The 14,055-nt window shown below is 42.6% G+C and overlaps 1 protein-coding gene across 3 annotated transcripts in view; it reads left to right on the forward strand.

Annotated features, from left to right (window-relative positions):
- The window catches only part of LOC112215928 (ral GTPase-activating protein subunit beta), a 39,893-nt gene that overhangs the window by 3,231 nt on the left and 22,607 nt on the right, over positions 1–14,055 (forward strand). For all 3 annotated transcript variants that reach the window (XM_024375431.2, XM_024375432.2, XM_024375433.2), the window contains exons 4-9: positions 1,673–1,839; positions 4,675–4,861; positions 9,335–9,466; positions 9,972–10,150; positions 11,781–11,929; positions 12,236–12,461. In XM_024375431.2, coding sequence (XP_024231199.1) covers positions 1,673–1,839; positions 4,675–4,861; positions 9,335–9,466; positions 9,972–10,150; positions 11,781–11,929; positions 12,236–12,461 — 1,040 coding nt within the window. The remainder of the gene's footprint in view (positions 1–1,672; positions 1,840–4,674; positions 4,862–9,334; positions 9,467–9,971; positions 10,151–11,780; positions 11,930–12,235; positions 12,462–14,055) is intronic.

Genomic DNA, 14,055 nt, shown 5'->3' on the forward strand with positions numbered 1-14,055 from the left:
GATCTCGCTTTGTGCACAGGGGCATTGTCATACTGAAACAGGAAAAGACCTTCCCCAAACTGTTGCCACAAAGTTGGAAGCACAGAATTGTCTAGAATGTCATTAAAATGTCCCTTCACTGGAACTAAGGGGCCTAGCCTGAACCATGAAAACATCCCCAGACCATTATTCCTCCTCCACCAAACTTTACATTGGGCACTATGCATTTGGGCAGGTAGTGTTCTCCTGGCATCCGCTAAACTGAGATTCGTCTGTCGGACTGCCAGACATCACTCCAGAGAACGCATTTCCACTGCTCCAGAGGCCAATGGTGGCGAGCTTTACACCACTCCAGCTGACACTTGGCATTGCGTATGGTGATCTTAGGCTTGTGTGCGGCTGCTCGGCCATGGAAAACCATTTCATGAAGCTCCCAATTAATAATTATTGTGCTGACATTGCTTCCAAAGCTAGTTTGGAAGTCGGTAGTGAGTGTTGCAACCAAGGACCGCTTTAGCACGCGGCAGCCCTGTTCTGTGTGCTTGTGTGGCCTTCCACTTCATGGTTGAGCCGTTGTTGCTCCTAGACGTTTCCACTTCACAATAACAGCACTTACAGCTTGCCCGGAGCAGCTCAAGCAGGGCAGAAATTTGATGATCTGACTTGTTGGATCCAATGACAGTGCCACGTTGAAAGTCACTGAGCTCTTCAATAAGGCCATTCTACTGTCAAGGTTTGTCTATGGAGATTGCATGGCGGTGTGCTCAATTTTAAACATCTGTCAGCAGCGGGTGTGGCTGAAGTATCCAAATCCACTAATTTGAAGTGGTGTCCACATACTTTTGTATAGTATATGCCTGGCTGGGCCTCTACAGTCGCAACTGAACAATCATCTATTTTGTATCGGACAATGAATGAAAGTTAATAACCAATAGGACATGAGAGAAATAGGCTACTGGTTTCAATGGCATCTGGAAGTCTCTAAAACAATTGCGTCCGGATATGGTCGAATTTTTCATGAGCTACTTTGAAGCCTAGGAAAAATATATGTAATAAAACGTTCAGGTTTCAAACAATTAAGTAGATATGTTTTCAAAATGCATACTGCCTCCATCTCATTGCAAAGTGGTGTAACGCACTGATGAAGTCTGTTCTTTCCTTGCCTATGCATTTGACTGGCGAATGGGAAGTGCACTTCAATTACCAGTTGAGAAATACAAATATTAGCTATTTTTAATCGTGGCCAAAAAACTATTTGTAACATAAGATTACATTTAGAATTGTTGTGCAATGATTGGGCTTATAAAGGGCCTGTCTGACTGATTTTCCGCTAAATGCATTGTGTATATATACATTTATTTCCACAAAATTATTCAAATTAACCCCATAGATGAGCATGACCGGTTAAATGTTTTTCAACAAATGAATAGGATAAAAAGCATTATTTCGCCATGGAATGTTTTTTGGGTGACAATGGGCCAGTACCAATTTTATTTATCAGCTTTTTTAACAGATTTTAAAATATATATATATTTTTTACATCCAAAAGCTGGCTATTACCAGTTAACTGAAACCCTGACACTCACACATGAAATGTGTACACACTCACTCCCTCAAACACTCTCCTCTTTTTTTTCTTCTACCACATCCCCCTTCTCATACCCCCACACACCCTTTCTTCCCTCTCTCTCAGGCCGGAGCAGTACAGTCTGAGCCACATCCGGCTGTGCCAGCAGGTGCTGACGGCAGTACAGAAGCTGGCCAGGGAGTCCGTCTCCATGGTGAGAGAGACCTGGGAGGTACTGCTGCTCTTCCTGCTCCGGATCAACGACACGCTGCTGGCCCCGCCCACCATTGGAGGTCAGCCCCGTCTCCTCACCACACCACAACTCACTGGGTTTCCCAGGGTCATGTTCATTAGGGCACACAACGTTTTAAAACATTTTGTAACAGAAAATGAATGTTTCTTGTAGGACCAGGTAGTCCTTCCCTCTTTCTGTTTGTTTTCTTACGTTTGGTACTTTTATCAGATTGTTCTTATCTTAGCCCTTTTAGAACTTTGGAATAGATGGTCTAAACATGGCCGCAGTAAAGGCGTAGTATAGCAGGGGTTTGACTGACTCTAGAATTAGACATCTGTTCCACTGCATAACATGATTTATCTGTGTACTGAAAGTCCCACATTACACTACTTTTCAGTTTAACCGCTGACTGCATCTGTTGAGCAAATTGATTAAGTGTATCCGATTTGAAATGGCTAGCTACAGAGCCTTCAGAAAGTATTCACACCCCTTGACTTATTCTACATCTTGTTGTGTTACAGCCTGAATTTTAAAATGGATAACATTTAGATTTTTATGTTCACTTGCCTACACACAATACCCATAATGTCAGTGGAATTATAAATTTTTACAAATTAATTAAAAATGAAAAGCTGAAATGTCTTGAGTCAATAGGTATTCAACCCCTTTGTTATGGCAAGCCTAAATAAGTTCAGCAGTAAAAAAATGCTGAACAAGTCACACACACTAAGTTGCATGGACTCACTCTTTGTGCAATAATAGTGGTTAACATGACTACCTCATCTCTGTATCCCACACATAACATTATCTGTAAGGTACCTCAGTCAAGCAGTGAATTTCAAACACAGATTCAACCACAAAGACCAGGGAGGTTTTCCAATGCCTCGCAAAGAAGGGCACCTATTGGTAGATGGGTAAATTAAAAAGCAAACAGATATCCCTTTGATCATGGGGAAGTTATGAATTAAGCTTTGGATGGTGAGCAATACATCCAGTCACTAAAAAGATAGACGTCCTTCCTAACTCAGTTGCCAGAAAGGCAGGAAACCGCTCAGGGATTTCACCACAAGGCCAATGGTGACTTTAAAACAGTTACACAGTTTAATGGCTGTGATAGGAGAAAACTGAGGATGGATCAACAACATTGTGGTTACTCTACATTACTAAACCAATTGACAGAGTGAAAAGATAGAACGGAATGAAAATATTCTAAAACATGCATCCGGTTTGCAACAAGGCACTAGAGTAATACTGCAATTTTTTGTTGTCTTGAATACAAAGTGTTATGTTTGTGGCAAATCCAATACAACACATTACTGAGTACCATGTTCCATATTTTCAAGCATAGTGGTGGCTGCATCATGTTATGGGTATGCTTTTATTCGTTAAATTAAGGACTGGGGAGTTTTTCAGGATGAATTTTTTTTTAATGGAGCTAAGCACGGATAAAGTCCTAGAGGAATACCTGGTTAAAGTCTGCTTTACCCCAGACACTCAAAGATGAATTCACCTTTCAGCAATACAATAACCTAAAATACAACGTCAAATCTACACTGCAGTTGCTAACCAAGAAGACAGTGAATGTTCCTGAGTGGCTGAGTTACAGTTTTGACTTAAATCAGCTTGAAATTCTATGGCGACTTAAAAAGGGTTGACTAGCAAAGATCAACATCCAATTTGACAGCCCTTGAAGAATTTTGAAAAGAATAATGGGCAAATATTGTACAATCCAGGCGTGCAAATCTCTTAGAGACTTAACCCAAAAAGACTCAGCTGTAATCGCTGCCAAAGGGGATTCTAACATGTACTGACTCGGGTGTGAATACTTATTTAAATGAGATTTTTGTATTTCATTTTCAATACATTTGCAAAAAAAAATTACAAATGTTTTCACTTTGTTATTATGGAGTATTCTGTGTAGATGGTTGAGAAACAATCTGTTTTTGAACCTATTTTGAATTCAGGCTGTAACAAAAAAATGTGGAATAAGTCAATGGGTATGAATACTTTCTGAAAGCGCTGTAGTTACCTGCGCTAGTATTGTTCCATTGGTGACGTCACTCTCTGAGACCTAGAAGTAGCTCTGCAATTCAACGTCAGTAAGACCAAGGAGCTTATTGTGGACTACAGGAAACAGGGGGTGAGCACGCCCCCATTCACATCGACGGGGCTGCAGTGGAGCGGGTCGAGAGCTTCAAATTCCTCCGTGTCCAAATCACTAAGAACTTAAATGGCCCACATGCGTAGTCGTGAAGAAGGCATGTCAGCGCCCCCTGGAGGATGAAAAGGTTTGGCATGGGCTCTCAAATCCTCCAAATGTTATACAGCTGTACCATTGAGAGATTTTGACTGGCTGTATCACTGCTTGTTATGGCAAAACCGCCCTCGATCGCATGGAGCTACAGAGTGTGGTGCGGACAGCCCAGTTCATGTGTTTTATTCTTATTTTTGCACTGTCTCTATGCACACTCACAGGGCTCTACACGCTACGCACGCTGATGCTCCAACACACATACAAATGTGCCAGGCACTTAACCCTAATTATTCCAGTGTCGCATTTGATAATGGCTGGCCATGATCCACACTTCAAGGGTGTCTCAGGGGGAGGTGGGATAAGCAAACAATACATTTCCATTTCACACATGCGTATAATACACACTTATACATGTGTGAAACAGGACAAATATAAGTTATCGATGTGTTCAGAGGGTCCCTGGTTCGAGCCCAGTTTTGGGTAAGCCAATTGACAGAAGCAATACTTCTAGTATTCACTTAATTTATTTGAGTAACTAGAAATAGATGGCCTAGATTTTCATTTTGAGTATTTAAACATAAATGACTCTCAGCATCCTGTTAACCTTTGACCCTCTCCCACTTTTGCCCCCATGCCTAGTGGGTGTGGCAGAGAAGCTGGCGGAGAAGCTGATGGCGGTGCTTTTTGAGGTGTGGCTGCTGGCGTGCGCCCGCTGCTTCCCCACGCCACCCTACTGGAAGACTGCTCAGGAGATGCTGGCCAACTGGAGGCACCACCCACCCGTGGTGGAGCAGTGGAGCAGGGTGGCCTGCGCCCTCACCTCCAGGTGATTGGGAGAGGGATGTAACCTGCTCTTATATCTGTTTGTGCTCTTGTAAACTCCATTACTGTCATTGCAATGTTTGGCATGACAATTCCTTAAGGAGTTGGCTAGAGGGGAGAAACAGACTGCCACCCAAGCTTAGAGGGTTGAGGTTCACAAAGCAAAGGGCCCGGTTGCGCCAGCATTGCTAAGGAAAACCAACGCTAGCAGGTGACTGATCACCCACTTTTGGGGGGGGGTGCATGTAACATGGAACGTGGGGATTCTTTTCTTTTCCACTTTCTGAAGGAGAGCTTATGGTCAATGTGTTGTGTTCCTTTGTTGGTATTTATTTAGACACTCAAAAAATACAAAACTTGAGTACCATTCTGTTCAATTAGTTTGGATTAAAGACAAAGACCGTTTTGTTCGGTGAGCACTATAGAGGTGTCGTTCGACGAAATTGGTCCCTTTTTGATTCCTTTCGATATTGTCAGTAGAAATTGTGCACCAATATAGAATTTTAAAAGGGCCTTTTTAATTTAGACCACATGGAAAATTCAATACATCTGCAATAAAGACTTGCTAAAGTGCCAAGATTCAGCTTTTTGACATGTCCCTCTGTGACTTTTAGAAGGATTCTAACCCACTTAACCCCAACATTTCGAGTGTTCACCGTCAGTGTAAAGCCGTAGTAATTTTGTCTCTTTGACAGTCATTTCTGAAGATAATTTCTGAAGTCAAAAAAGCTTGTCCCTTCTTTTAAGGTCAACCCTGTTACGTGAACTGAACTCATTTTAACATGGTAAAAACATTCCATTCAAAAGAAACATTCAACATTTTAATAGTAAAATCATAGTGTAAAAGCAGGTGACCTGGTTCTGCTTTTTTAGAAAATGTTCGGGTGGTTGAAAATTGAATGGGTCCAGCATAACACGCCAACCCTGTGTACAAAAATTAGGGACACCTTCCTAATATTGAGTTGCACCCACCCTTTTGCCCTCAGAACAGCCTCAATCCGTCAGAGCATGGACTCTACAAGGTGTCGAGTGTTCCACAGGGATGGTAGCCCATGTGGACTCCAATGCTTCCTTCAGTTGTGTCAAGTTGGCTGGATGTCCCTTGGGTGGTGGACCATTCTTGATACACGGGGGAAACCGTTGTGTGAAAAACCCTGCAATGTTGCAGTTCTTGACACAAACCGGTGCGCCTGGCACCTGCTAACATACCCTGTTCAAAGACACCCCCTGAATGGCACATGTACACAATCTGTGTCTCAATTGTCTAAAGGCCTAAAAATCCTTCTTTAACCTGTCTCCTCCCCTTGATCTACACTGATTGGAGTGGATTTAATAAGGGATCATAGCTTTCACTTGGATTTACCTTGTCAGTCTGTCATGGAAAGAGCAGGTGTCCTTAATGTTTTGTACACTCAGCGTATAGGCAGGCTAGAAATGTTTTAACATTTTTGTGAAGTTTTGGGGGGGGAATTTCCCCTCCATGTTGCACTCAACAAGCTTCCATTCCCCCTGTCACAAGGGGATTTATGGCTGATTTAAGATTATTTTCAATCCTGTTACTTTATTTGGCGCTTACAGATGCATTATACAGAAATTGCTTCACCATTTCCTGGTTGCTACAATTCTAATAGTTTGCCTAGTTTCAGTTTGTGACAAAACAAGCAAGTATAGTGTAGATAATACTTTTACCATTTAAACTACAGTGTAAATTTTCAGCTGTTTGAAGCTGGTGTACAAAAGCGAAAGTAAAAGATGCCAAAATTAAAACTTAAGAATGGGAAGCATAGAAATGGCGCACAAGAACAGATCTACCACTTCTTAGACTTGTTTTCAATAAGAATGACAGATCTATGTAACATTTCTATGTGAATTTGGTTGGGTCGCCCAAAAAGTTAGATATTGCAGGTTGTATTTAAAAAAAAAAATTCACTTATACATTTATTTATTTTTAATTTGAGATTGAAAAACAAGTTGAGCATGTGCTCTTCACGACAGAATATAAAAATGTGTATGTATATACAGTACCAGTCAAACGTTTGAACACACCTACTCATTCAAGGATTTTTATTTTATGCGTTTGAGCCAATCAGTTGTGTTGTTTTAAACTAGGCAAGTCAGTTAAGAACTTAAATACAAGTTCTTAGTTATAATGACGGCCTACCCCGGGGCAAACCCGGACGATGCTGGGCCAATTGTGCGCAGCTCTATGGAACTCCTATCACAGCCGGTTGTGATACAGTCTGAAATCAAACCAGTGTCTGTAGTCACGCCTCTAGCACTGAGAAGCAGTGCCTTAGACCGCTGCGCCACTCGGGAGCCCGGTAGGGATACAGAAGATAGCCCTATTTGGTAAACGACCTAGTCCATATTATGGCAAAAACAGCTCAAATAAGCAGAGAGGAACGACAGTCCGTCATTACTTTAAGACATAGTCTGTCAATCCTGAAAATTTCAAGTACTTTGAAAGTTTCTTCAAGTGCAGTCGCAAAAACCATCAACCGCTATGATGAAACTGGCTCTCATGAGGACCGCCACAAGAAAGGAAGACCCAGAGTTACCTCTGCTGCAGAGGATAAGTTCATTAGAGTTAATTGCACTTCAGATTGCAGCCCAAATAAATGCTTCACATAGTTCAAGTAACAGACACATCTCGACTTCAACTGTTCAGAGGAGACAGCGTGAATCAGGCCTTCATGGTTGAATTGCTGCAAAGAAACCACTACTAAAGGGCACCAATAAGAAGAGACTTTCTTGGGCCAAGAAACACAAGCAATGGACATTAGACCGGTGGAAATCTGTCCTTTGGTCTGATGAGTCCAAATTTGAGGTTTTTGGTTCCAACCACCGTGTCTTTGTGAGACGCAGAGTAAGTGAACTGATGATCTCCGCATGTGTCATTCCCACCGTGAAGCATGGGGGTGTAATGGTGTGGGGGTGCGTTGCTGGTGACACTGTCAGTGATTTATTTAGAATTCAAGGCACACTTAGCCAGCATTCTGCAGCGATACACCATCACGTCTGGTTTGTGCTTAGTGGGACTATCAGTTGTTTTTCAACGGGACAGTGACCCAATACACCTCCAGGCTGTGTAAGTGCTATTTGACCAAGAAGGAGAGTGATGGAGTGCTGCATCAGATGACCTGGCCTCCACAATCACCTGACCTCAACCCAATTGAGATGGTTTGGTATGTGTTGGACCGCAGAATGAAGGAAAAGCAGCCAAGAGTATGCCAGGAGTGCAAAGCTGTCATCAAGGCAAAGGGTGGCTACTTTGAAGAATCTATCATTTGAATTTGTTTTACACTTTTTTGGGTTATTACATCATTCCATATGTTTTATTAAATAGTTTTGATGTAGAAAATAGTAAAGATAAAGAAACCCTTGAATGAGTAGGTGTGTCCAAGCTTTAGACTGGTTCTGTATTATATTTTTACACTTGCCAAAAAGTTACACTACCCAAAAGGGACGGTTTCAGGGAACGACCCATAGGGCGACTTAATTCAATTCAATTTAATTTTAGTCGCCCTCTTTGGTGGTATTAATTTAGCAGTTTTCCAATTCCACTCTCCTGGCTTATTGTGTGGGTGCTCTGGTGTTGACTTAGTAGCTTTTATAACAACTACTATCTAGACATCTTGTCCCTTGATTTGCATATCTAGTGAGGCAATTTGACTATTGGATTACTATCTGGCATTGTACTTTTCCTGTAATGTATCTAACCAGTGGTGGAAAAAGTACTCAATTGTCATACTTGAGTAAAAGTAAAGATACCTCAATAGACAATGACTCAAGTAAAATTGAAAGTCCCCTGGTAAATTACTACTTGAGTAAAAGTCTAAGTATTTGGTTGTAAATATACTTAAGTATCAAAAGGAAATGTAGTTACAAAAATATACTTAGCATCAAAAGTATGAATAATTTGAAATTGCTTATATTAAGCAAACCAAAAGGCAATTATATATATTTTTTATGGACAGACAGGGGCACATTCCAACACGCATTTGTGCTTAGTGAGTCCACGAGATCAGAGGGTAGTAGGGATGACCAGGGAGGTTCTCTTCATAAGTGCGTGAATTGGACCATTTTCCTTTACTGTTAAAAATAAAAAAAATGTGAAGAGTACTTTTGGGTGTCAGGATAAATGCATGTAAAAAGTACATAATTGTCTTTAGAAATGTACTGAAGTAAGAGTTTGAAATATAAATACTAAAGTACAGATATCCCAAAAAACTACCTAAGTAGTACTTTAAAGTATTTTTACTTAAGTACTTTACACCACTGTAGCTAACCTCTGAAGTTTTCAGTTGGTTCAAAAAGAACTGTGAGAGCAGAGAAACAGTATCTGCTATTTAATTTTGCAGGAAGTACCACTATCAATTTAAAACATAATGACAGAGAGGAGGAAATGGGCATACTAAATTGTGTGTGTATGTGTGTCTGCATGTGCGTCTTGTCTGTGTGTTGACTTTTCACCCAGGCTGTTGCGGTTCACCCATGGCCCCTCGTTCCCCCCGTTTAAAGTCCCTGATGAGGATGCCAACCTGATTCCAGTAGAGATGGACAACGACTGTGTTGCCCAGACCTGGTTCCGCTTCCTCCACATGCTGAGGTAGAGAAGTTCTGGGCCTATATCCACAAAGCATCTCAGAGTAGGAGTGCTGATCTAGGATTTTTCCACACAATCTTATTCATTGTGATCTAAAATTCAAAACTGATACTAGATCAGCACTCCACCTTTTGAGACGCTTTGTGCCCTGGTGATGTCCTTACATGCCCTCTTTTCCTCATCTACTTTATTTCTTGGCCACATAATATTGGGTCGTATTAATTATGCACCAAATGGAAGAAATCGAACTGAAACATTGAGGGAACTGGACCAATAAGAACTTTAATTTTTTTTTAAATAAACTTTTTTTTAGCAAAAATGTTGTCTGTTGCCTAATGACTACAACCTCCTTTTTTTGCTGTGGCTAATGCCATTCAATGTTCTAGACATATTTTCCCAGCACATTGTCAACCCCACCCACTAATACAGGTCTGTGTCAGTGAATGAGGCCCTCAGTGTGTGTCAATCCATCCTCACTTCTCTCTCCTGTCCCTTGTGGTTTCCGCAGCAACCCTGTGGATCTGAGCAACCCGACGTTGGTTAGCACCACGCCCAAGTTCCAGGAGCAGTTCCTCAACTCGAGCGGCATCCCCCATGAGGTAGTGCTGCACCCCTGCCTCAAGCAGCTTCCCCAGATCTTCTTCAGGGCCATGCGGGGGGTCAGCTGCCTGGTGGATGCCTTCCTGGGTGAGAAGACGACCTCCGTCACTCAGGGTCAAGTGGTGGTGCAACACGGTGCACCTCTAGTCTGAATCTGCGTTGGGGTCAATTCAGGAAGTTAACAAATTCCAATTACACTTTGTTTTCCTCGTTGAAAGGCAATTAGGAAAGTTGTAATTGGAATTCAGTTTACTCCCTGAAATGGATTTGACCCCAACCTTGGTCTGAATTTGTTTGCATACAGTTTGTCATCAGTTTGAACTGATAAGTGTCAATTTGTGCCTTAAAGGGATTGTTCACCCAAATTACATGTTGTTCTCCTTACCTTTATAAGAGGTCTATGGACAAGGTATGACATCAATCTATGCTTTGTTTTAATTTTGTCACTGTTTCCACATGCTAATGTGCACATTAGCATTTGTGGAACAAATCCCATTCAAGTCATAGGACTAATTTTAGCATTTTTCGTGCATGATCAAAACACCTGCAAGTGATTTTATTGACCTTCACAATCGATTTTTGCTTGCTAATATCGGTACCATGACTTGAATGGGGTTTGCGCCACAAATGCTAAAACGTTAGAATTTGGAAACCGTGCCAGGGAAACTAAACCAAAGCATGGATTGCATACTGGGTAAGCCCAGTAAACGGGATGTCCTGAGGACATTCAGCAACGTTCCCATTAGGTTCATTAAGGGTTTCTGCGCGACGGTATCCCACTGACGTTCTAAGAACGTTGCTTGATGGTCCCATGGGAATGTTCTCTGGGGGCCCTTTGTCTATTTACCTCTATTTACAAGACGACATTGAGGACCATGTAGGGCCTTAGGACAATCTTAGGACTTTAATTTGACGGGGCCTTAGAATGTCGCATGATGGTCCCAAGGGAACCTTTTTTATAGTTCCAGGGATGTTCATGGGACATTGTGTCATGGTCCCCTGAAGGTCACCTTAACGTTCTTTGGACATTGTGTCGTTGTCCCCTGGAGTTTTTTTTTCTAGTACCCGATTTGTCCCGAGGACGTTTTTAGGCCGTTCTGTCATGGTCCTCTGGAGGTTTTGGCAAGTCAAACTGGGCTGAAGGGCTCACTATTACTCTCAAATGGGCTGTTTCGGTTGATTTGATGGTTCAAATGGTTTATAAAGAGTTGCAAGATGTGACTTGTACTAGTTGAACTGGCTGTCATTGACAAGTGATACCACAGTAGCATTGTTCTGTTGTTTGGGCATAAGTTAATTGATACCCCCTTAATAGTCTTATGTTTTAAGTGTGTCAATGAGTCCTGAAAAAGCACTATAATCTGCCTATTAACACCTATTGGCTGTGCGGTTGGACAAACATGGGGTTAACACAATCCTGTTTACATGGGATGTTGCTTTCTTACCTCTTAACCTGTTGTGACTAGGGGGCAGTAATTTCATTTTTGAAGAAAAAAAAACGTTCCCGTAGTAAACGGGATATTTTGTCAGGACAAGATCAGTGATAACCTCAAGGAAGGAAGGGAGAATCAATGGCATTTCAAAGGTATTGGAACAGAGGCTTGTTTTTCCACTGTAATAGAGGACATTCTATCAGAGGCAGGACACGCCACAACTGCTGGTTATTCAGACTATTGGGTGTGTCTTGTTTTGGCACCTGCCCCCTTCTCCTCTGCAGGCATATCACGGCCCAGGGTCGACAGTGCCCCCCCCACACCGGTCAACAGACTGAGCATGTCCCCTCCCTCCTCCAACAACACCACGCCCCCACACAGCCGCAAGCAGCGACACACCGTGGTCACCAAAACTGCCAGCAAGAGTTTAACGGTAAGTCAACTGTATAGCCTACAAATCATGTGCATACGTCATCTTGGCCTGTGTACTGTGCTTACATCAGCAGACCTTGTTTCAAACCAAATTTGTTTTCTTTCAAGTACTTTTGAGTGTTCAATCTCGCTTGCCTGGTGTGGTGCCGGACAGAGTGGGGTTTGCACTTTCGTCGACTACTCCATTGGTTCAATCTCGCCAGATCAAGCTCAATGCAGTGGCGCTAAAGTATTTGAAATAAAAAATTGTTAGTGGCCCGGATTTGAATGCCTGTGCTCTAACTCAGACTAAACCCTCCCCTTACAGGGCAGTGCAGCCCAGCCAGCCAAAGTGTCCGCGTCCCAGCAGCTGTCGTCATCACCCACCATGCTGGCCAGCCCCACCCAGAGCAGTTGGGAGATGCAGCCGCTGCCCGCCCCAGCCAGGCCTAAGGTCAACAGCATCCTCAACCTCTTCGGTCAGTGGCTGTTTGACGCGGCGCTAGTGCATTGCAAGCTCCACAGCGGCCTCAGCCGAGACCCCAGCATGACTGGTAAGCAATGACTGATCTGACTGACTGATTGCCTGCCTGACTGGATGGACAAGCTTCTACCATTTGTGTGTGTGGGGGAGGTTGGGTTGGATGCATGTCTTTGTGTTGGGTTAAGGGTTGGACTTGTGTGTGTTTTGGGTGGAGTGGGCTGGGGTCAGAGGACTGTGGTTTTTCTTTTTTCTCTCGCACTGCTTTTCACATCTGCTAAACCACTGTGTGGAGACCACTCTGATATCAGTTAGTCTAATTGACATTCCACTCCACAGAACACTGTAGGATGGAGAATTCAATCTAGATGCACCTTTGCGCATTTCCCTAGTTAGTACATTCAATGTCTCTATCTGCAGTGTTTTATTGCAGGGATCACAAGATTGAATTTATGCTGTGAGATAAACACAATGAACTTCTGCATGTGTCTGTGTAGTTCCGTCTTGTGCCTTATGATTGTAGGAGATGACGGCACTATTGTAGTGTTGATTGTCAATCCTGCTCCTGGAGAGCCATAAGCTTAGTAGTGATCTGCCCGATTCGGCTCACCAAGGGCAAGAAGAGATCAGTTGATTTAAGGGTGGTATTCATTAGGGCTCTCAGTCGCACAATGTTTTGCAACTAAAGATGGAAATAGGTGTTTCTTATTGGACAAGTTCAGGTAGTCAGTCCATGTTTCAGTCCATTTTCTTCAGTTTGGTGCCAAATAAATGCGACCCAGGTGTGATGGCACTAAGCTGGGAGAAAGTCCTGCAATACGGCGGTTCTTCATGAACAGGATTGGGGAACACTGATTAAGCACATGTAAAAAGGTAGAAAAGGATCATTATGTCGAGGACTGTCTCTTATCTCGTGTTTTGGTGCTTGTGTCTGTCCTGCATGCTGACTCGTGTCTACCATGTCTGATGTTTAAACAGTTTCAGGATGAAAGGTCATCCATTGAGGAGGAAAAACACAATTCATGCATTTAGAATGAATTGAGAGAATATTGATATGCTTTGATTTCTCTCTCCACTATTTCTGTTATCTTGCAGCCTCTTTTATCCAAATTCTCCTTTCTTATAAATCTTGTAAGTAGGAGCTGCGGCTTTTCTCTTGACTCGCAGTCAGTTCTTTGAATCCTGCTTTGGTTTAATTTCTCCATGGTCATCATCGCCCATCATCGTTACCTTTTACCCCCACCACCGTCATTTGAGCGTTGCGCCAACGTTCTCTCAATGTTCTGCGGGTTGGAAATGGAATGGGAGCACACAGCCCTGCCACTGTCCCGACATAGCGTTGCCAGTTTGTGACCACACCACCATATTCCATTGACTTTATATCTATCGTGGCACTAATGCTTTTTGGTTTGCCCTGAATTCAGCGCATTGTTCTCATATTGTTTCCCCTTGTGTTGTCAGTTCACTTATACGTTTATAGAATTTTGGTTTGGTGCCTCAATGCATGAAGTAAATGTCTGTACCTTGAGTGATGTCATCATAATGCAAGTACAAGGGAGCTGAGCTGACAGAGATTTTGTGCCGATGTCTTCTCACAACTTGTGTTGGGAAAAGATGTTCACGTAAAAGTTTCAAACCTTTAATTCCATTCACTTAGCTCATGATAA

This window comes from Oncorhynchus tshawytscha, linkage group LG16 (assembly GCF_018296145.1).
Source record: "Oncorhynchus tshawytscha isolate Ot180627B linkage group LG16, Otsh_v2.0, whole genome shotgun sequence".
NCBI classification, from domain to species: Eukaryota; Metazoa; Chordata; class Actinopteri; order Salmoniformes; family Salmonidae; genus Oncorhynchus; species Oncorhynchus tshawytscha.